This window comes from Oncorhynchus nerka, linkage group LG14 (genome assembly GCF_034236695.1).
Source record: "Oncorhynchus nerka isolate Pitt River linkage group LG14, Oner_Uvic_2.0, whole genome shotgun sequence".
Taxonomy (NCBI): domain Eukaryota; kingdom Metazoa; phylum Chordata; class Actinopteri; order Salmoniformes; family Salmonidae; genus Oncorhynchus; species Oncorhynchus nerka.
The window spans coordinates 88,942,620-88,967,204 of NC_088409.1; the positions used below are offsets into that span (position 1 = coordinate 88,942,620).

At 45.4% G+C, this 24,585-nt stretch overlaps 1 protein-coding gene across 1 annotated transcript in view; it reads right to left on the reverse strand.

Moving 5' to 3' along the window:
* LOC115142226 (metabotropic glutamate receptor 5-like) overlaps positions 1–24,585 on the reverse strand; it is a 130,238-nt gene that overhangs the window by 41,653 nt on the left and 64,000 nt on the right. Inside the window, exon 6 of the mRNA XM_065000518.1 lies at positions 1,580–1,815. Within this exon, the coding sequence (XP_064856590.1) occupies positions 1,580–1,815 (236 nt within the window). The remainder of the gene's footprint in view (positions 1–1,579; positions 1,816–24,585) is intronic.

Consider the following 24,585-nt stretch of genomic DNA (forward strand, 5'->3'; position numbering starts at 1 on the left):
AAATCATGAGAAAACAAAAAGATAATTACTTAACACATTGGAAAGAATTTACAAAAAACAGAGCAAACTAGAATGCTATTTGGCCCTAAACAGAGAGTACACAGCGGCAGAATACCTGACCACTGTGACTGACCCAAAATTAAGAAAAGCTTTGACTATGTACAGACTCAGTGAGCATAGCCTTGCTATTGAGAAAGGCCGCCGTAGGCAGACATGGCTCTCAAGAGAAGACAGGCTATGTGCTCACTGCCCACAAAATGAGGTGGAAACTGAGCTGCACTTCCTAACCTCCTGCCCAATGTATGACCATATTAGAGATACATATTTCCCCCAGATCACACAGATCCACAAAGAATTCGAAAACAAATCCAATTTTGAAAAACTCCCATATCTACTGGGTGAAATTCCACAGTGTGCCATCACAGCAGCAAGATTTGTGACCTGTTGCCACGAGAAAAGGGCAACCAGTGAAGAACAAACACCATTGTAAATACAACCCATATTTATGCTTATTTATTTTATCTTGTGTCCTTTAACTATTTGTACGTTGTATATATATATATATATATATATATATATATATATATATATATATATATATATAATATGACATTTGTAATGTCTTTACTGTTTTGAAACTTCTGTATGTGTAATGTTTACTGTTCATTTTTGTTGTTTTTCACCTTATATATTCACTTTGTATGTTGTCTACCTCACTTGCTTTGGCAATGTTAACACATGTTTCCCATGCCAATAAAGCCCTTGAATTGAATTGAATTGAATTGAGAGAGATGGAGAGAGAGAGAGATGAGAGAGAGGGGAGAATGAGAGGGTTTATTTCACTTTATATACACACTTTATATATTATCTACCTCACTTGCTTTGGCAATGTTAACACATGTTTCCCATGCCAGTAAAGCACTTGAATTGAATTGAATTGAGAGAGAGAGAGGGAGGGAGAGGGAAAGAGAGACAGAGAGAGAGAGAGAGACTTTTAGACATAAAGTAGATGTTCCAGGTGTAAAGGAAGGGGGGGTCTGAATTAAAGGAGGATCTAAAGCTGCCTGCTCACTTCATATTATTTCTGGAGAAACATGTGATACCTCTGTGATTAGCATAACTATAGCCCTGTGCACACACACATCGTTCCCAGCTGAATATGCAGATATATGAATGAACAGATAGAGGAGTGAATGTGGCGGCAGGCTGAATGGAAGAGCCTCTTTGTCCAGCTGTGTTGAATGGACTGGTCAGATCTGAGAGCTCCGCTCCTACCTGACGTCCTACAATCTCTATTCTCTACTTCATAGCTACATCACTGATGCCAACAAACACACCTGGTTTCCAGAACTGTGTGTGTGTGTGTGTGAGTGTGTGTGTGTGTGTGTGTGTGTGTGTGTGTGTGTGTGTGTGTGTGTGTGTGTGTGTGTGTGTGTGTGTGTGTGTGTGTGTGTGTGTGTGTGTGTGTGTGTGTGTGTGTGTGTGTGTGTGTGTGTGTGTGTGTGTGTGTGTGTGTGTGTGTGTGTGTGTGTGTGTGTGCGTGTGTGTGTGTACGTGCATCATGTGTGTGTATACTCACTGTTGCAAGTACGGTTGAACTTGAGGCTCTCCTGTGGGTGTCCCTTCAACCTACAGTGGAAGCGATGTTGCCAGAACTCAGGGAACCAGGGGTTTCTCAGGTTGTTGTCCGGCCGTAGCTTCAGGTAGTACTCATCAAACCACTTCACATCAGCTGACTGCAGCTTGATGGTGATTCCCCCCGCCGCCTCGCGCACGTAACCATCTGTCACATCGTACCGGTCCGCCCAGCCATCACTGGGGACAAGGGGACAGAAGGGACATAGAAGTTATAGACACGATGAATCAACGTTGAAGGGATTTTTAAAGGACCGTTAGAAACATAGTGAAGTCACTGGAAAACAAGAAGGTTGGTCTTAGGTTCTGGAAGTGACGTGTCTGTTCCATACACAAGGCCTAAGGTGTCCACTGGTGGTTGTTTATGTGCGTCTGGCGTCATTTTCTGCTGACTCAATTCTTTATCTGTGTGTTGAAGTTGACATAGAAATTGGAGATTGACAACTTTTTATTTAGTTGCATTTCAAAGAATTTACTCTCCTTTTGTGTCACTCAGAAATGATAATAATAACCAGTCTAAAACCTGAAAACACCTAGAAAGCAGAGCTCCTGAATGGTTCTCATCACTGGTCCCAAACTGTAATCATGAGTGAAAAGCAGAAGCGGTGGTGGAGGAGGCAGGAGGGGTAACCAAGGGTAACATCACTATTCACCAGCAGAAACACCGTGTGTGTGTGTGTGTGTGTGTGTGTGTGTGTGTGTGTGTGTGTGTGTGTGTGTGTGTGTGTGTGTGTGTGTGTGTGTGTGTGTGTGTGTGTGTGTGTGTGTGTGTGTGTGTGTGTGTGTGTGTGTGTGTGTGTGTGTGTGTGTGTGTGTGTAGGCCAGCCAGAAGAATACTTATTGTGTTAAATTACACCTCACTGTAGAGAGGTGAGAAGGGATAACACACTCACTCCATAAATAAGGGAAAACATTTCTATCAGACTGACCACCTCTGCTACTTCCTCTCACCTCAAGAACACACACAGAGAATAGAGAGATGGAGAGAGAGATATGGAGAGAGATATGGAGTGTGATAGAAAAGATGGAGTGAGATGGAGCGAGATGGAGGGAGACAGAGAGAGATGGAGAGAGATGGAGCGAGATGCAGAGATGGAGACACACAGACAGACAAGCCAAGGCCACAGAGATAATCTAGTCAGTCACAGCCTGACTGACAGGCCCTCCCAAACAACCACAACTCCTCATAGACAGACTCCTGCCAGACTCCTGCCCCTCCAACACATACACACACACATGGAAACTTACCCACACATATTGACAACCATTAGAGGGGAGGAAAGAGAGTATGAGGATGCATATGTGCTTGGATGGTGGGCAGTGGGCAGTGGGCCTATAGTTTAGCAAGGTGGCCAGATGGCATGTTTGGGGCATGCTGACCAGAGCCCAGCCCTGACTATGGCAGATCTATAGAACATGAGGGTGAAACCACATGAATGGCAATACCAGTCCGTATGATATAGCATTGTCACAATCCAGTTAAACAGATGGAGGAGAAGGGAGAGAGGGGGAGGGTAGAGAGCGAAAGGGGGGAGAGAGAGAGAGAGAGAGAGAGAGAGAGAGAGAGAGAGAGAGAGGAGGTGGAAAGAGAGAGGGTGTGTGAGGGTGTCTCTCTCTCTCTCTCTCTCTCTCTCTCTTGTTATCTCTCTCGCTCTCTCTCTCATTCTCTCTCTCTCTTGTTCTCTCTCTCTCTCTCTCTCTTGTTCTCTCTCTCTCTTTTTCTCTCTCTCTCTCTTGTTCTCTCTCTCTGTTGTTCTCTCTCTCTTTTGTTCTCTCTCTTTTGTTCTCTCTCTCTTGGTCTCTCTCTCTCTCTCTTGTTCTCTCTCTCTCTTGTTCTCTCTCTCTCTCTCTCTCTCTCTCTCTCTCTCTCTCTCGTTCTCTCTCCCTCTCTTGTTCTCTCTCTCTCTTGTTCTCTCTTGTTCTCTCTCTCTTGTTTTCTCTCTCTCCTTCTCCATCTTTCTCCTCACTTCATCATGCCATCCTGGCTTTCTGAGCCCCCAGAGAACAAAAACTAATTTTCTCAAATGGTAGCGCTCCAAACTCCAGCCTGATTGGAGACTGGAGGTGTGTATCTCTCTCTCTCTTTCTCTCTCCCTATCTCTCTCTCGCCCGTCACCCCATCTGTCTCCCTCTGTAGCTTCTCTCTCGCTCTCCCACCCTCCATCTCTTTCTGTCTTTCTATCTTTCTCTCTCTCAATTCAATTTCTATTCAATTTAAGGGCTTTATTGGCATGGAAAACATATGTTAACATTGCCAAAGCAAGTGAAATAAACAATAAAAAATGTGCAATAAACATTACACTCACAAAACCTCCAAAATAATAGAGACATTTCAAATGTCATATCATGTTTATATACAGTGTTGTAATGATGTGCAAATAGTTAAAGTACAAAAGGGAAAGTAAATAAACATAAATATGGATTGTATTTACAATGGTGTTTGTTCTTCACTGGTTGCCCTTTTCTTGTGGCAACGGGTCACAAATCTGGCTGCTGTGATGGCACACTATGGAATTTCACCCAGTAGATATGAGAGCCTACGGCTGGCTCTCTCAATAGCAAGGCTATGCTCACTGAGTCTGTACATAGTCAAAGCTTTCCTTAAGTTTGGGTCAGTCACAGTGGTCAGGTATTCTGCCACTATGTACTCTCTGTTTAAGGCCAAATAGCATTCTAGTTTGCTCTGTTTTTTTGTTAATTCTTTCCAATATGTAAATAATTATATTTTTGCTTTCTCATGATTTGGATGGGTCTAATTGTGCCCCAGGACCAACATGCTTAGGGGACTCTTCTCCAGGTCCTTCCCTCTGTAGGTGATGGCTTTGTTATGGAAGGTTTGGGAATCACTTCCTTTTCTCTCTCCCTCTCTCTCTCTCTTTCTTTCTCTCCATCTGTTTGGCTTTCATCCCAGCAGGTCACACCTACAGCTCCTCAGAGGCCAAAATAACAGAATAGGAAGCCAAGACACACACACACACACACACACACACATTTCACTGCACGTTTTATACCTGCTGTAAACTGCGTACGTGACAAATACAAATAAATTTGATTTGATTTAACACACACACACAAACACACAAACACACTAATGTTTATGCTACCGACACTGTGAAAAATGATAGCTACATAATCATATTGATTGAAAAGGCATTTCACTGCATTGGTTTGTATTAATAATATCCTTCTCTTACAGGCATGGAGGGAAAATCATCACTCCTCTATCTCTCCATCCCTTCCACACACACACACACACACACACACACACACACACACACACACACACACACACACACACACACACACACACACACACACACACACACACACACACACATACACTTCTGTGTTGAAAACATGTGCATCTGAAGCCCTCTTCATGTTAGGAGGACCACATGGGTGGGAGAGAGCACATGAGAAGAGGGTCTGAAGATACACAGTATGATGGAATGGTCCTTTATGATCACCGCTTACACACACACACACACACACACACACACACACACACACACACACACACACACACACACACACACACACACACACACAGAGCCTCTAAAGTGAGACCTCTGTGAGGCCTAACAGCACCTGGTTATGCAACTCACTGCGTAGGCGAAGATTGTGATGAGAAGAGGGCTTCATAAGAGGTCCTCAGTGTGTGTCTCTCTCTCTGTTAGAGCGTTGGGCCAGTAACAAAAAGGGGAACAAATCTGTTGCTGTGCACAAGGCCCTTTTAACCCTAATTATTCCAGGGGAACCCCTGTGGGTGTCTCAGGGGAACCCCTGTGGGTGTCTCAGGGGAACCCCTGTGGGTGTCTCAGGGGAACCCCTGTGGGTGTCTCAGGGGAACACCTGTGGGTGTCTCAGGGGAACCCCTGTGAGTGTCTCAGGGGAACCCCTGTGGGTGTCTCAGGGGAACCCCTGTGGGTGTCTCAGGGGAACCCCTGTGGGTGTCTCAGGGGAACCCCAGTGGGTGTCTCAGGGGAACCCCTGTGGGTGTCTCAGGGGAACCCCTGTGGGTGTCTCAGCTGGGATATGCAAAAACAAACACATGTCCATTACACACTGTGTAACAGGACAAATACAAATTATTATCTCTTTATTTCTTCTCTATCTTTCAATCTGTGTCCCTCTTTCTCTTACCTACAGTTGAAGTCGGAAGTTTACATACACCTTAGTCAAATACATTTAAACTCAGTTTCACAATTCCTGACATTTAATCCTCCCTGTCTAGGTCAGTTAGGATCACCACTTTATTTAAAGAATGTGACATTTAAATGATAAATTATTTATTTCAGCTTTTATTTCTGTCATCATATTCCCAGTGGGTCAGAAGTTCACATTCAATCAATTAGTATTTGGTAGCATTGCCTTTAAATTGGTTAACTTGGGTCAAATGTTTGGGTAGCCTTACACGAGATTCCCACAATAAGATGGGTGAATTTTGTCCCATTACTCCTGACAGAGCTGGTGTAACTGAGTCAGGTTTGTAGGCCTCCTTGCTCGCACACGCTTCTTCAGTTCTGCCCACAAATGTTCTATAGGATTGAGGTCAGGGCTTTGTGATGGCCACTCCAATACCTTGACTTTGTTGTCCTTAAGCCATTTTGCCACAACTTTGGACGTATGCTTGGAGACATTGTCCATTTGGAAGACCCATTTGATGTCTTGAGATATTGCTTCAATATATCCACATAATTTTCCTCCACATGATGCCATCTATTTTGTGAAGTGCACCAGTCCCTCCTGCAGAAAAACACCCCCACAACATGATGCTGCCACCCCCGTGCTTCACGGTTGGGATGGTGTTCTTCAGCTTGCAAGCATTCTCCTTTTCCCTCCAAACATAACGATGGTCATTATGGCCAAACAGTTCTATTTGTGTTTCATCAGACCAAAGGACATTTCTCCAAAAAGTACAATCTTTGTTCCCATGTGCAGTTGCAAACCGTAGTCTGGCTTTTTTATGGCGGTTTTGGAGCAGTGGCTTCTTCCTTGCTGAGCGGCCTTTCAGGTTATGTCGATATTGAACTCGTTTTACTGTGGATATAGATACTTTTGTACCTGTTTCCTCCAGCATCTGCACAAGGTCCTTTGCTGTTGTTCTGGGATTGATTTGCACTTTTCACACCAAAGTACTTTCATCTCTAGGAGAATGTGTACAGACGAACGTGGTACTTTCAGGCGTTTGGAAATTGCTCACAAGGATGAACCAGACTTGTGGTGGTCTACAATTTTTTTCTGAGGTCTTGGCTGATTTCTTTTGATTTTCCCATGATGTCAAGCAAAGAGGCACTGCGTTTGAAGGTAGGCCTTGAAATACATCCACAGGTACACCTCTAATCAACTCAAATTATGTTAATTAGCCTATCAGAAGCTTCTAAAGCCATGATATCATTTTCTGGAATTTTCCAAGCTGTTTAAAGGCACAATCAACTTAGTGTATGTAAACTTCTGACCCACTGGAATTGTAATACAGTGAATTATAAGTGAAAAATCTGTCCATAAACAATTGTTGGATAAATTGAAAAACAAGATTTAATGATTCCAACCTAAGTGTATGCAAACTTCCGACTTCAACTGTATCTCTCTATACACTATAACTACACTACCTCTCTCTCTCTTTCTCTCTCTCTCTCTCTCTCTCTCTCTCTCTCTCTCTCTCTCTCTCTTTCTCTCTCTTTCTCTCTCTCTCTCTTTCATATCAAATGTGTTTGGGATTCCAGGGGCAGTTGTCATGGTTTTCAACCCACGCTCAACATTACGTCTGTCTGTTGTGTATTCTGTTAGTATAATACATACAATACAGTCAACCAGGTAGATATGGACTCTTCAGTCACACAACCATCACACTCACTCAGTCAGCAGTCATCAATTCCAACACCTGATATCATCTCTCATCCCATCCTATTCCATCATGGATTAAAAGCTCTCTGTCTCTAATCTATGAATACATTAGTCTCGGAAACCCAGACCTTAGGCAACAGCAGTGACTAGGGTCTGTGATTGACGACATGAATAACATACAGCTGGCGGGTTTCAAGCTTTTTCGTCAGGATAGAACTGCAGCCTCTGACAAGTGGTGTATATTTGGAAACAACAGCTGTTGCACGAAATCTGAGAAAGTCTCGAGATGTCGCTCGCTTGAGGTAAAGTATCTCATCATAAGCTGTAGACTATACTATTTACCAAGAGAGTTTTCATCTATATTTTTCGTAGCTGTTTACATACCACCACAAACCAATGCTAGCACTAAGACCTCACTCAGTGAGCTTTATACGGCCATAAGCAAACAGAGGCCTCTCATCCAGAGGCGGCATTCCCAGTGGCCGGGGTCTTTCATGCAGGAAAACTCAAATCCGTTTTATTTCTCATTTCTACCAGCATGTCAAATGTGCAACCAGAGGGGAAAAAACTCTAGCCCACCTGTACTCCACACACAGAGATGCATACAATGCTCTCCCTCGCCCTCCATTTGGCAAATCTGACCATAATTCTATCCTCCTGATTCCTGCTTACAAACAAAAAATAAAGCAGAAGTCACCAGTGACTCGGTCAATAAGAAGTGGTCAGATGAAGCAGATGCTAAACTACAGGACTTGGCAACAAAGAATTTGTTGTCTAATTGAATGTAAAAAACAAACTTCAGATTTCCCCAAAAATTTAATTTTTATTTAACTTGGCAACTGCCCAGTGACACCTTCTCACCCCCCCCCCCCCCCTTAAAAGACTTAGATGCACTATTGTAAAGTGGCTGTTCCACTGGATGTCATAAGGTGAAAGCACCAATTTGTAAGTCGCTCTGGATAAGAGCGTCTGCTAAATGACTTAAATGTAAATGTAATGTAAATGTAGGACTGTTCTGCTAGCACAGACTGGAATATGTTCCGGGATTCTTCCGATGGTATTGAGGAGTACACCACATCAGTCATTGGCTTCGTCAATAAGTGCATCGATGTCGTCGTCCCAACAGTGAATGTACGTACATACCCCAACCAGAAGCCATGGATTACAGGCTAAAGGGTAGAGCTGCCGCTTTCAATGAGCGAGACTCTAACCCGGAATCTTATAAGAAATCCAGCTATGCCCTCCAACGAACCATCAAACAGGCTACGCGTCAATACAGGGATATCAGGATGAGGTAAGACCCAGATGCAGACGTGTCGAAGTAACAATGTTTTTACAGCAACAGAGGCAAAGGTACAGGAAGGCAGGCAGGCACAGGGTCAGGGGTAGGCAGAGTGGTCACGCGGGCGGGTTCAGGGTCAGGGGTAGGCAGAGTGGTCACGCGGGCGGGTTCAGGGTCAGGGGTAGGCAGAGTGGTCACGCGGGCGGGTTCAAGGTCAGGGGTAGGCAGAGTGGTCACACCAGCAGGTTCAGGGTCAGGACAGGGAAGGGTCAAAAACCAGGAGGGCGAGACAAAGAGAGGCTGGGAAAAGACAGGAGCTGACTGGACAAACACTGGTAAGCTTGACAAACAAGACAAACTGGCAACAGACAAAATGAAAACACAGGTATAAGTGTACAGGGGATAATGGGGAAGATGGGCGACACCTGGATGGGGGTGGAGACAAGCACAAAGACAGGTGAAACAGATCAGGGCGCGACAAGGACTAAGATTGAATCGTACTACAGAGGCTCCGACGCTCGTTGGATGTGGCAGGGCTTGCAAACTATTACAGACTACAAAGGGAAACACAGCCGGGAGCTGCCCAGTGACACAAGCCTACCAGACGAGCTTATTTACTTCTATGCTTGCTTCGAGGCAAGTAACACTGAAGCATGCATGAGAGCATCAGCTGTTCTGGATGACTTTGTGATCAACCTCTCCCTAGCCCATGTGAGTAAGACCTTTAAACAGGTCAACATTCACAAGGCCAGTCTGTAATACCAACATGTTTCAAACAGACCACCACAGTCCCTGTGCCCAATAACGATAAGGTAACCTGCATAAATGACTACCGACCCATAGCACACATCTGTAGCTATAAAGTGCTTTGAAAGGCTGATCATGGCTCACATCAACACCATTATCCCAGAAACCCTAGACCCACTCCAATTTGCATACTGCCCCAATAGATCCACAGATGATGCAATCTTTATTGCACTCCACACTGCCCTTTCCCACCTGGACAAAAGGGACACCTATGTGAGAATGCTATTCATTGACTACAGCTCAGCGTTCAACACCATAATGCCCTCAATGCTCATCACTAAGCTAAGGACCCTGGGACTAAACACCTCCTTCTGCAACTGGATCCTGGACTTCCAGACGGGCCGCCCACAGGTGGTGAGGATAGGTAACAACACATCTGCCACGCAGATCCTCAACACGGGGATCTGAGGGGGATCTTGAGGGGCCCCTCAAGGGTGCGTGCTCAGTCCCCTGATGTACTCCCTGTTCACTCATGACTGCATGGCCAGGCATGACTCCAACACCATCATCAAGTTTGTCGATGACTCAACAGTGGCAGGTCTGATCACCAACAATGATGAGAGGAGGTCTGAGACCTGGCAGTATGGTGCCAGGACAACAACCTCTCCCTCAAAGTGATCAAGTCAAAGGAGATGATTGTGGACTACAGGAAAAGGAGGACCGAGTCCACCCCCATTCTCATCGATGAGGCTACAGTGGAGCAGGTTGACAACTTCAAGTTCCTCACCAACAAACTGTCATGGTCCAAACACACTAAGACAGCCGTGAAGAGGGCACGACAAAGCCTATTCTCCCTCAGGAGAGTGAAAAGATTTGGCATGGGTCCTTAGATCCTCAAAAGCTTCTACAGCTGCACCACTGAGAGCATCCTGACTGGTTGCATCACTGCCTGGTATGGCAACTGCTCGGCCTCCGACCGCAAGGCACTACAGAGGGTAGTGTGTACGGCCCAGTACATCACTGGGGCCAAGCTTTCCACCATCCAGGACCTCTATACCAGGCGGTGTCAGAGGAAGGCCCTAAAAATTGTCAAAGACCCCAGCCACCCCAGTCATAGACTTTTCTCTCTGCTACCGCATGGCAAGCGGTAACGGAGCGCCACGTCTAGGTCCAAAAGGCTTCTTAAACAGCTTCTACCCCCAAGCCATAAGACTCCTGAGCAGCTAATCAAAGGGCTACCCAGACCCCTCTTTTACACTGCTGCTACTCTCTGTTTATAATCTATGTATGGTCAATTTAACTCTACCTACATGTACTGTACATATTATCTCAATTACCTTGATTAACCGGTGCCCCCTGCCCCCTGTATAAAGCCTCACTATTATTATTTTACTGCTGCTGTTTAGTTATTTGTTACCCTTATTATCTATTTTTTACTCAACATGTTTGTCTTCTTAACTTCTTAAAGCATTATTGGTTAAGGGCTTGTAAGTAAGCACTTCCCTGTTAGGTCTACACCTGTTGTATTCGGTGCATGTGACAAATGGCTAGCTCACAGCCCCATGCCACACCATTGGTCAGGACATTATGTATTTCCAGTACAGTTACTGGTGTGAATCTGAGAACCGCAAAAAAAACGTTTTTACTGTTGCTATTTTCGATAATGCCAGTCTATTCACTTTTGATGGCAAATGAAGCTTATTGAATTTAACTGAAAATGACATGACTTAAGGCCACACACACATACTGTACACACATACACACGCACACATGGTTGCAGGCCTCTTACCAAACTAGAAACTAGGCTGGCAACTATCTGGCTGCTATGGTAACCTGGCAGACATTCCACAGCCCCAGACAAGCATCTGCTGCTCACAGCAACACACAGACACACATCAGAAAGTAGACAAAGTAAGAACATACAGTACACACTCTGTCCCTAAAGACCTAATCCCCCCAAAACACCTCCACCATCCACCCAAACCACCTCCACCATCCACATAAACCACCTCCACCATCCACCCAAACCACCTCCACCATCCACCCAAACCACCTCTGCCATCAACTAAAACCACCTCCACCATCTACCAAAACCCCCTGCACCTCCACCATCCACCCAAACCACCTCCGCCATCCACCCAAACCACCTCCGCCATCTACCCAAACCACCTCCGCCATCTACCCAAACCACCTCCATCATCTACCCAAACCACCTCCGCCATCCACCCAAACCACCTCCACCATCCACCCAAACCACCTCCGCCATCAACCCAAACCACCTCGGCCATCAACTAAAACCACCTCGGTCATCAATTAAAACCACCTCCACCATCCACCCAAACCACCTCCACCATCTACCCAAACCACCTCCACCATCTACCGAAACCACCTCCACCATCCACCCAAACCACCTCCACCATCCACCCAAACCACCTCCACCATCTACCCAAACCACATCCACCATCAACCCAAACCACCTCCACCATCAACCAAAACCATCTCCACCTCCGAAATCCACCCAAACCACCTCCGCCATCAACTAAAACCACCTCCACCATCCACCCAAACCACCTCCACCATCCACCCAAACCACATTACATTTACATTTAAGTCATTTAGCAGACGCTCTTATCCAGAGCGACTTACAAATTGGTGCATTCACCTTATGACATCCAGTGGAACAGTAGTGCATCTAAATCTTTTAAGGGGGGTGAGAGGGATTACTTTATCCTATCCTAGGTATTCCTTAAAGAGGTGGGGTTTCAGGTGTCTCCGGAAGGTGGTGATTGACTCCGCTGTCCTGGCGTCGTGAGGGAGTTTGTTCCACCATTGGGGGGCCAGAGCAGCGAACAGTTTTGACTGGGCTGAGCGGGAACTGTACTTCCTCAGTGGTAGGGAGGCGAGCAGGCCAGAGGTGGATGAACGCAGTGCCCTTGTTTGGGTGTAGGGCCTGATCAGAGCCTGGAGGTACTGAGGTGCCGTTCCCCTCACAGCTCCGTAGGCAAGCACCATGGTCTTTTAGCGGATGCGAGCTTCAACTGGAAGCCAGTGGAGAGAGCGGAGGAGCGGGGTGACGTGAGAGAACTTGGGAAGGTTGAACACCAGACGGGCTGCGGCGTTCTGGATGAGTTGTAGGGGTTTAATGGCACAGGCAGGGAGCCCAGCCAACAGCGAGTTGCAGTAATCCAGACGGGAGATGACAAGTGCCTGGATTAGGACCTGCGCCGCTTCCTGTGTGAGGCAGGGTCGTACTCTGCGGATGTTGTAGAGCATGAACCTACAGGAACGGACCACCTCCGCCATCAACTAAAACCACCTCCACCATCCACCCAAACCACCTCCACCATCCACCCAAACCACCTCCACCATCTACCCAAACCACCTCCACCATCTACCGAAACCACCTCCACCATCCACCCAAACCACCATCTACCCAAACCACCTCCACCATCCACCCAAACCACCTCCACCATCCACCCAAACCACCTCCACCATCTACCCAAACCACCTCCACCATCCACCCAAACCACCATCTACCCAAACCACCTCCACCATCTACCCAAACCACCTCCACCATCTACCCAAACCACCTCCACCATCCACCCAAACCACCTCCACCTCCACCATCTACCCAAACCAACTCCACCTCCACCATCCACCCAAACCACCTCCACCATCTACCCAAACCACCTTGACCATCTACCCAAACCCCAACTGTCACCAAGCAGCTATGGTTCACTACCGAATTCCACTCTCCAACTGATTGCCAAACACACAACCCATTAGACACATAAGCATAAAGTCTTAATTTCAAATATCTTTACTGGCAGCTGAGCACCATGTCTGCCTGATGAGCCAGCTAGCACAGAGCCAGTGAGAAGTTCAATTTGACCTCTCACCCTTTAGAAGTGAAAAGGGAAGTGTTCTATTCACATGCCATAAATGGGTTTGCTTGGGGGGGACGAAGCAGGGGAGAGGTGGTATAACCTCTACAGAAAAACTCTTAGGAAATGTTATAACTAGGGTTTCAAAGGGAGGGTATATTAATGGAAACGTTCAATGTTTACCAGTAAACTACCCGAATTTTGGTATCTTTCAACGATTTTATGTAATCTATCACAATACATCTAGTGGGTACGGCAGGTAGCCTAGTGGTTAGAGCGTTGGGCCAGTAACCGAAAGGTTGCTAGATTGAATCCCCGAGCCGACCTGTCGTTCTGCTCCTGAACAAGGCAGTTAACCCACTGTTCCCCGGTAGGCCGTCATTGTAAATAAGAATTTGTTGTCTAGTTGAATGTAAAAAACAAACTTCAGATTTCCCCAAAAATTTAATTTTTATTTAACTTGGCAAGTCAGTTAAGAACAAATTCTTATTTACAATGACAGCCTACACCAGCCAAACCCAGGCCAATTGCGCACCGCCCTATGGGACTCCCAATCACAGCCAGTTGTGATACAGCCCGGATTCGAACTAGGGTGTCTGTAATGACACCTCTAGCACTGAGATGCAGTGCCTTAGACCACTGCACCACTCAGGAGCATTGGTAATTAGCTCTGGCCCTCTGTGTGGCCTTATCACAGCGTTGTCTCAAACGAGGGTTCGCCTGATATGAAAATGGCGTCTTGAAAGAAAATTGGTTCATAGAACCGGGGTTATTTCAGTAACCTCCAGTAGCTGCTAGATGTGGTTGTAATAAACAGTGTTTTTTTTTTTTTTCCTACAAATGTGTCTGTCTTTTGAATGGTTACAGCTATAAAATATTATGACCCATCACTGAAAGATAGCAAAAGGCATACATCATTCTGTTTCCTTCTACTGTGTCCCCAATCTGTGGACGACTTATTAGAACAGAGTGAACAAGAGCAGGCACAAAATCAGACTGGGGGGAAATAATATAATTAAAAATGATTATCCCAGAAATGTTTCATATGCACAAAAAGTGTATTTCTCTAAAATGTTGTACACAAATTTGTTCACATTCCTATTAGTGAGCATTTATCCTTTGCTAAGATAAACCATCATCCTGACAGGTGTGGCATATCAAGAAGCTGATTAAACAGCATGATCATTACACAGGTGCACCTTTTGCTAGGGCCAATAAAAGGCTGCTCTAAAAAGTGCAGTTTTGTCACACAACACAATGCTATAGATGTCTCAGGTTTTGAGGGAGAGTGCAATTGTCATGCTGACTGCAGGAATTTCCACCAGAGCGGTTGCAAGATAATTGGATGTTAATTTCTCTACCATAAGCCTCCAACATAGTTTTAGAGAATTTGGCAGTACGTCCAACCAGCCTCAAAACCACAGACCACATGTAACCATGCCAACCCAGCACTTCCACATCCAGCTTCCTCACCTGCTGGATTGTCTGAGACCAGCCACCTGAACAGCTGATGAAACTGTTGGTTTACATAACAGAAGAGTTTCTGCACAAACTGTCAGAATGTTATCCCCACAGTGACTATTAGAACGTATTCCCATAACAAAAAACACGAATTACAGGCAATATCCACGCAGGGCTAAAGGCTAAAAGTTAAAGGGATAAAGGCTAAAGGCTAAAGGGCAAAGGCTAAAGGCTAAAGGGCAAGGGCTAAAGGCTACAAGGCTAAAGGGCTAAAGGCTACAAGGCTAAAGGCTAAAGGGCAAAGGCTAAAGGACAAAGGCTAAAGGACAAAGGCTAAAGGACAATGGCTAAAGGGCTAAAGGCTAAAGGCGAAAGGCTAAAGGACAAAGGCTAAAGGGCTAAAGGTTAAAGGCTACAGGACAAAGGCTAAAGGGCTAAAGGCTAAAGGCTAAAGGACAAAGGCTAAAGGACAAAGGACAAAGGCTACAGGGCTAAAGGCTACAGGGCTAAAGGGCTAAAGGCTAGGGCTACAGTTTACAAGGAACGGGAAACGGACGCATAAAAGAAAGCCTGTTAGGACTTCCGACAAGACATCAAACATGTAAAGGGACAATATATCTCACCCAGCCGTAAGATGCTCAGTGATGCAGAACTCCCAAACGAGCTAAATGCTTTGAGGAATACACTGAGACTTGCGCAAAAGCCCCTGTTGCTCTGGACGACTGTGTGATCTTACTCTCCGTGGCCGATGTAAAACTTTTAAACAGGTTAACACTCAGAAGGCCGCCAGGCCAGACGGAAAACCAGGGTGAGTTCTCAAAGCATATGCAGACCAGCTGGTCATCCCAGTCTGTAATCCTAACATGTTTCAAGCTGACCACCATTGTCCCTGTTCCCAAGAACTCCAAGGTAACCTGTGTAAATAACTATTCACCTGTAGCACTCACATCAATAAGTATGAAGTGCTATGAAAGACTGGTCATGACACACATCAACACCATCATCACAGACACCCTAGACCCACTCCAATTCACATACCGCCCCAGCAGATCCACAGATGGCGCAATCTCGATTGCACTTCACACTGCCTTCTCCCACATAGACAAGAGGGGAACCAACAGATCCACAGATGACACAATCTGAATCACACTGCCCTCTCCCATCTGGACAAGAGGGGGTATAATGTGACTATGTGAGAATGTTTTTCATAGACTACAGCTAAGCGTTCAACAACATAGTCCCCTCCAAGTTCATCACCAAGCTTGAGATCCCGAGACCGATCACCTCCGTTTGTAACTGGATCCTGGACTTCCTGACGGGACGGCCCCAGTTGGTGAGGGTAGGCAACAACACCTCCGGCACACTCACCCTCAACATGGGGGACCTTCAAGGGTTTGTTCTTAGTTCCTCTCCTGTACTCCCAGTACATCACTGGGGCCGAGCTCACTGCCATCCAGGAACCTTATACCAGGCGGTGTAAAGAATCCAGCCACCCAAGCCATATACTATTTACTCTGCATCGTCCGGGAAACGGTACCGGAACACCGGCTCTCGGACCAACAGGCTCTAAGGCAGCTCCTACCCCCAAGCCATAAGACTGCTAAAATAGTTAAATAATGGTTACTGGACTATCTGCACTGTACACTCCCAAGACTATATACAGTAAACACACTATATACACACACTACACTGACACTCTCACAGAAAACCCACACACATTCACACACACTACATACGCACACACACACACACACACACATAACAGACACACGCCTACCGACAACACAAACACACACGTACTTTTAAACTCATCATATGCTGCTGCTACTCCATTCTTTATTTTACTCTTATTATTATCTATCCAGATGCCTAGTCACTTCACGCTGTCTTTCTTGCACATATTAACCTCAAATACCTCGTAATTCTGCACATTGTTCTGGTACTGGTACTCCCTGTTTATAGATCCATTCTTGTGTATTTTATTTATCTTGTGCTACAAGTTTTATTTTTATTATAATTTATTTACTCTGCATCGTTGGTAAGGGCTCATAAGTAAGCATTTCACAGTTCAGTCTACACCTGTTGTATTCTGAGCATGTGAGAAATACAATTTGATTTGATTGATTTGTGGGTATCTGTGTGTGTAATTACCTGAGCTATCACACCACTTTACATGCCTGTCACTCACAGTCCTCCTTACACACAGAAACACAGACACATACACACACATAACTACATAACATAACACACACTCGTCAGCCCACGCCTGCTTACCCTCACTTGACTCATTCATCCACGATACACTTCATTACCCTCTAAATCTCTCACCATGTCTTCCCTCTCTCTCTCTCTCTCTCTCTCTCTCTCTCTCTCTCTCTCTCTCTCTCTCTCATAAAAATGGAGATGATATACAGGGGTTCCTCAACCACGGACTGTATACGAGGTCATAGAGAGGTCATATATCTGTATTTCAGCTATACGAGGTCATAGAGAGGTCATATATCTGTATTTCAGCTATACGAGGCCATAGAGAGTGGCTATCTGTATTTCAGCTATACGAGGCCATAGAGAGTGGCTATCTGTATTTCAGCTATACGAGGCCATAGAGAGTGGCTATCTGTATTTCAGCTGTACGAGGCCATAGAGAGTGGCTATCTGTATTTCAGCTATACGAGGCCATAGAGAGTGGCTAACTGTATTTCAGCTATACGAGGCCATAGAGAGTGGCTAACTGTATTTCAGCTATACGAGGCCATAGAGAGTGGCTATCTGTATTTCAACTATACGAGGCAATAGAGAGTGGCTATCTGTATTTCAGTTATACGAGGCCATAGAGAGTGGCTATCTGTATTTCAGCTATACGAGGCCATAGAGAGTGGCTAACTGTATTTCAGCTATACGAGGCCATAGAGAGTGGCTATCTGTATTTCAGCTATACGAGGCCATAGAGAGTGGCTAACTGCACACAAACTGTGTCTTCATCTCCCAACTCCAAAATGATAAGAGCCACCAATTAAACTGTCTAGGACAGAGTGAAGACACACACACACACACAGACACACACAGACTTGTTCAGCTAGACTTTCGGATCAGATTTCAAACTGGGCAGAAGACTCGGGTGCTTGATGTGTGTGAGGGAAGGCAGGAATGAAACAGAAGAGAAAAGAACATACAGAAAGAGACAGAGTAAAAAGAGGTGGGAGATTCATCAAAGAAAAGCTGAGAGTGAGAGAGTGGACCCGGAAAATATGTTTATATTCATCACTGTACCCTCAATGACTAACTACCCAGCTAGCACATAACGTTCTGAGAACCAGATGTTTCTTAAAGCTTGGTGAGAGTGTGGTTGTCCTATTGTTATTTTGCATACAACCTTACCACAACTTTCTGGGAATGGTGTAGGATAGTTGCTTGGCTTTGAAACATTCTCAGCACATTTTAAGGAACTTGAAAAAAAAAAATGTTTTATTTTCTTGGCATTTCATTACTTTAACAGAACGTTTCCTAAAAGTGCAAACAAGATTCAATTTGAATGTTCTAGGAACGTTCTCGAGCTGGTTTGACATTGGGAATGTTCTTAAATAGTTCAGAGAACGTTAAGAAACAACGTCCTTCTGTGGGAATTTCAGTACTTCAGCATAACGTTTCCTACAGGCAGTGGTGGAAAACATACTCCATTTTCATACTTGAGTAAAAGTAAAGATACCTGAAAAGAAAATGACTCCAGTAAAAGTGAAAGTCACTCAGCAAAATACTACTTGATTAAGATTCTAAAAGTATTTGGTTTTAAATATACTTAAGTATCAAAAGTAAATGGAATTGCTAAAATATAGTTAAGTATCAAAAGTATAATTTCAAATTGCTTATATTATGCAAACCAGACGGCACATTTTTGTATTTTTTATTACAGTTTTTCTCAATTGCTAAAACACAATTTTTGAAACCTTGCTCCATTTCCTGAAAACAGTAAACACAAAACCTCATCTTCAAGCACTATTTACATAACCTCTGACTCCTCTCGCAAAATGAAACATTCGCCTCAAAACAGTTTTACCTGTGTTCAAAATCAAACACTGCTCTCAAATCATAAACAAAGTGATCAAAATGATATACACTCTCAAGCAGTCAGTAAACAGAAAACGCATTGTTCAAGATGTACAATTCTCAGGGAGAAGTACATTTTTATCTAAAAAAATATTCATATTTTTTCGTAATTGTCTTTTGATGAACGAAAACATGTTCTATCATAGTAGTTCAAACTTGATCAGAAATTACTACTCTGCTTTGCTCTTTGCAATTTAGTTTTTTGTTCTTCCTCCTTGTACCCCTATTTTACAGTACTGTACCCTGCATCTCACAAACTTGTCCTTTGTCTCTGTGATACTGTAATTCTTGTTCTTTGTTGATATGAACCTGCAACCAGTCAAAATCTATTGAGCAGTCAGTACTGTTAATACATGGAAAGCACAATGTTCAGGGCCATACAATTTGTCCATTGTACAGTATACAGCCTACAATGCACTGTACTACAGTATCCATTCTCAGACTTTCTCCTTCCCACCTTCAACAACCTGTTTGCTCTCTGAACTGGCTTAAATTGGTTGTGTCGCATCATTTGAAACAGGTTAAATCAGTTTTGAGTGGTTGTGTTCAATCAATGACATATGTTCTCTATTTGTATTTGATTGTTGCCACTTGTGTTTACCAGTATGGATGACGTGCATTAGAGTGCAGAATGTGTTTTGAGAATGAGAAGGTGTTTAGAGTTTTGCTGAAAAGTCTAAGTGAGACCTACAAATTGTGTTTTACCTTGTGAAATGGTTTAAGGTATTGACAACAGACTGCATAATTAGCTAAATGAGTCCAGGCAACTGAGCAATTTGTTCAGCCAATGGGGTTTAGTGTTTTAGCAATTGAGAAAAACTGTATTACATTAATTTACAAACAAAGCATTTGTGTTTAGTGAGTCTGCCAGATCAGAGGCAGTAGATGAGCAGGGATGTTCTCTGTTTAGAGAGTCCGCCAGATCAGAGGCAGTAGATGAGCAGGGATGTTCTCTGTTTAGAGAGTCCTCCAGATCAGAGGCAGTAGATGAGCAGGGATGTTCTCTGTTTAGTGAGTCTGCCAGATCAGAGGCAGTAGATGAGCAGGGATGTTCTCTGTTTAGAGAGCCCTCCAGATCAGAGGCAGTAGATGAGCAGGGATGTTCTCTGTTTAGTGAGTCCTCCAGATCAGAGGCAGTAGATGAGCAGGGATGTTCTCTGTTTAGTGAGTCCTCCAGATCAGAGGCAGTAGATGAGCAGGGATGTTCTCTGTTTAGAGAGTCCTCCAGATCAGAGGCAGTAGATGAGCAGGGATGTTCTCTGTTTAGTGAGTCTGCCAGATCAGAGGCAGTAGATGAGCAGGGATGTTCTCTGTTTAGAGAGTCCGCCAGATCAGAGGCAGTAGGGATGACCTGGGATGTTCTCTGTTTAGAGAGTCCGCCAGGTCAGAGGCAGTAGGGATGACCAGGGATGTTCTCTGTTTAGAGAGTCCGCCAGATCAGAGGCAGTAGGGATGACCAGGGATGTTCTCTGTTTAGAGAGTCCTCCAGATCAGAGGCAGTAGATGAGCAGGGATGTTCTCTGTTTAGAGAGTCCTCCAGATCAGAGGCAGTAGATGACCAGGGATGTTCTCTGTTTAGTGAGTCCTCCAGATCAGAGGCAGTAGATGAGCAGGGATGTTCTCTGTTTAGTGAGTCCTCCAGATCAGAGGCAGTAGATGAGCAGGGATGTTCTCTGTTTAGTGAGTCCTCCAGATCAGAGGCAGTAGATGAGCAGGGATGTTCTCTGTTTAGAGAGTCTGCCAGATCAGAGGCAGTAGGGATGACCTGGGATGTTCTCTGTTTAGAGAGTCCGCCAGGTCAGAGGCAGTAGGGATGACCAGGGATGTTCTCTGTTTAGAGAGTCCGCCAGATCAGAGGCAGTAGGGATGACCAGGGATGTTCTCTGTTTAGAGAGTCCTCCAGATCAGAGGCAGTAGATGAGCAGGGATCAAATCAAATCAAATCAAATTTTATTTGTCACATACACATGGTTAGCAGATGTTAATGCGAGTGTAGCGAAATGCTTGTGCTTCTAGTTCCGACAATGCAGTGATAACCAACAAGTAATCTAACTAACAATTCTAAAACTACTGTCTTATACACAGTGTTAGGGGATAAAGAATATGTACATAAGGATATATGAGTGAGTGATGGTACAGAGCAGCATACAGTAGATGGTATCGAGTACAGTATATACATATGAGATGAGTATGTAGACAAAGTAAACAAAGTGGCATAGTTAAAGTGGCTAGTGATACATGTATTACATAGGGATGCAGTCGATGATGTAGAGTACAGTATATACGTATGCATATGAGATGAATAATGTAGGGTAAGTAACATTATATAAGGTAGCATTGTTTAAAGTGGCTAGTGATATATTTACATCATTTCCCATCAATTCCCATTATTAAAGTGGCTGGAGTTGGGTCAGTGTCAATGACAGTGTGTTGGCAGCAGCCACTCAATGGTGGCTGTTTAACAGTCTGATAGCCTTGAGATAGAAGCTGTTTTTCAGTCTCTCAGTCCCAGCTTTGATGCACCTGTACTGACCTCGCCTTCTGGATGATAGCGGGGTGAACAGGCAGTGGTTCGGGTGGTTGATGTCCTTGATGATCTTTATGGCCTTCCTGTAACATCGGGTGGTGTAGGTGTCCTGGAGGGCAGGTAGTTTGCCCCGGTGATGCGTTGTGCAGACCTCACTACCCTCTGGAGAGCCTTACGGTTGAGGCGGAGCAGTTGCCGTACCAGGCGGTGATACAGCCCGCCAGGATGCTCTCGATTGTGCATCTGTAGAAGTTCGTGAGTGCTTTTGGTGACAAGCCGAATTTCTTCAGCCTCCTGAGGTTGAAGAGGCGCTGCTGCGCCTTCTTCACACGCTGTCAGTGTGAGTGGACCAATTCAGTTTGTCTGTGATGTGTATGCCGAGGAACTTAAAACTTGCTACCCTCTCCACTACTGTTCCATCGATGTGGATAGGGGGTGTTCCCTCTGCTGTTTCCTGAAGTCCACAATCATCTCCTTAGTTTTGTTGACGTTGAGTGTGAGGTTATTTTCCTGACACCACACTCCGAGGGCCCTCACCTCCTCCCTGTAGGCCGTCTCGTCGTTGTTGGTAATCAAGCCTACCACTGTTGTGTCGTCCGCAAACTTGATGATTGAGTTGGAGCGTGCGTGGCCACGCAGTCGTGGGTGAACAGGGAGTACAGGAGAGGGCTCAGAACGCACCCTTGTGGGGCCCCCGTGTTGAGGATCAGCGGGGAGGAGATGTTGTTGCCTACCCTCACCACCTGGGGCGGCCCGTCAGGAAGTCCAGTACCCAGTTGCACAGGGCGGGGTCGAGACCCAGGGTCTCGAGCTTGATGACGAGCTTGGAGGGTACTATGGTGTTGAATGCCGAGCTGTAGTCGATGAACAGCATTCTCACATAGGTATTCCTCTTGTCCAGGTGGGTTAGGGCAGTGTGCAGTGTGGTTGAGATTGCATCGTCTGTGGACCTATTTGGGCGGTAAGCAAATTGGAGTGGGTCTAGGGTGTCAGGTAGGGTGGAGGTGATATGGTCCTTGACTAGTCTCTCCAAGCACTTCATGATGACGGAAGTGAGTGCTACGGGCGGTAGTCGTTTAGCTCAGTTACCTTAGCTTTCTTGGGAACAGGAACAATGGTGGCCCTCTTGAAGCATGTGGGAACAGCAGACTGGTATAGGGATTGATTGAATATGTCCGTAAACACACCGGCCAGCTGGTCTGCGCATGCTCTGAGGGCGCGGCTGGGGATGCCGTCTGGGCCTGCAGCCTTGCGAGGGTTAACACGTTTAAATGTCTTACTCACCTCGGCTGCAGTGAAGGAGAGACCGCATGTTTTCGTTGCAGGCCGTGTCAGTGGCACTGTATTGTCCTCAAAGCGGGCAAAAAGTTATTTAGTCTGCCTGGGAGCAAGACATCCTGGTCCGTGACTGGGCTGGGTTTCTTCTTGTAGTCCGTGATTGACTGTAGACCCTGCCACATGCCTCTTGTGTCTGAGCCATTGAATTGAGATTCCACTTTGTCCCTGTACTGACGCTTAGCTTGTTTAATAGCCTTGCGGAGGAATAGCTGCATTGTTTATATTCGGACATGTTACCAGACACCTTGCCCTGATTAAAAGCAGTGGTTCGCGCTTTCAGTTTCACGCGAATGCTGCCATCAATCCACGGTTTCTGGTTTGGGAATGTTTTTATCGTTGCTATGGGAACGACATCTTCGACGCACGTTCTAATGAACTCGCACACCGAATCAGCGTATTCGTCAATATTTTCATCTGACGCAATACGAAACATGTCCCAGTCCACGTGATGGAAGCAGTCTTGGAGTGTGGAGTCAGCTTGGTCTGACCAGCGTTGGACAGACCTCAGCGTGGGAGCCTCTTGTTTAAGTTTCTGCCTGTAGGCAGGGATCAACAAAATGGAGTCGTGGTCAGCTTTTCCGAAAGGGGGCGGGGCAGGGCCTTATATGCGTCGCGGAAGTTAGAGTAACAATGATCCAAGGTTTTACCACCCCTGGTTGCGCAATCGATATGCTGATAAAATTTAGGGAGTCTTGTTTTCAGATTAGCTTTGTTAAAATCCCCAGCTACAATGAATGCAGCCTCCGGATAAATGGTTTCAGTTTGCAAAGAGTTAAATAAAGTTCGTTCAGAGCCATCGATGTGTCTGCTTGGGGGGGATATATACGGCTGTGATTATAATCGAAGAGAATTCTCTTGGAAGATAATGCGGTCTACATTTGATTGTGAGGAATTCTAAATCAGGTGAACAGAAGGATTTGAGTTCCTGTATGTTTCCTTCATCACACCATGTCTTGTTAGTCATGAGGCATACGCCCCCGCCGCTCTTCTTACCAGAAAGATGTTTGTTTCTGTCGGCGCGATGCGTGGAGAAACCCGTTGGCTGCACCGCATCGGATAGCGTCTTCCCAGTAAGCCATGTTTCCGTGAAGCAGAGAACATTGCAGTCTCTGATGTCCCTCTGGAATGCTACCCTTGCTCGGATTTCATCAACCTTGTTGTCAAGAGACTGGACATTGGCAAGAAGAATGCTCGGGAGTGGTGCGTGATGTGCCCTTGTCCGGAGTCTGACCAGAAGACCGCTACGTTTCCCTCTTTTTCGGAGTCGTTTTCTTGGGTCGCTGCATGCGATCCATTCCGTTGTCCTGTTTGTAAGGCAGAACACAGGATCCGCGTCGCGGAAAACATATTCTTGGTCGTACTGATGGTGAGTTGACGCTGATCTTATATTCAGTAGTTCTTCTCGACTGTATGTAATGAAACCTAAGATGACCTGGGGTACTAATGTAAGAAATAACACGTAAAAAAACAAAAAACTGCATAGTTTCCTAGGAACGCGAAGCGAGGCGGCCATCTCTGTCGGCGCCGGAATTGATGTTCTCTGTTTAGAGAGTCCTCCAGATCAGAGGCAGTAGATGACCAGGGATGTTCTCTGTTTAGTGAGTCCTCCAGATCAGAGGCAGTAGATGAGCAGGGATGTTCTCTGTTTAGTGAGTCCTCCAGATCAGAGGCAGTAGATGAGCAGGGATGTTCTCTGTTTAGTGAGTCCTCCAGATCAGAGGCAGTAGATGAGCAGGGATGTTCTCTGTTTAGAGAGTCCT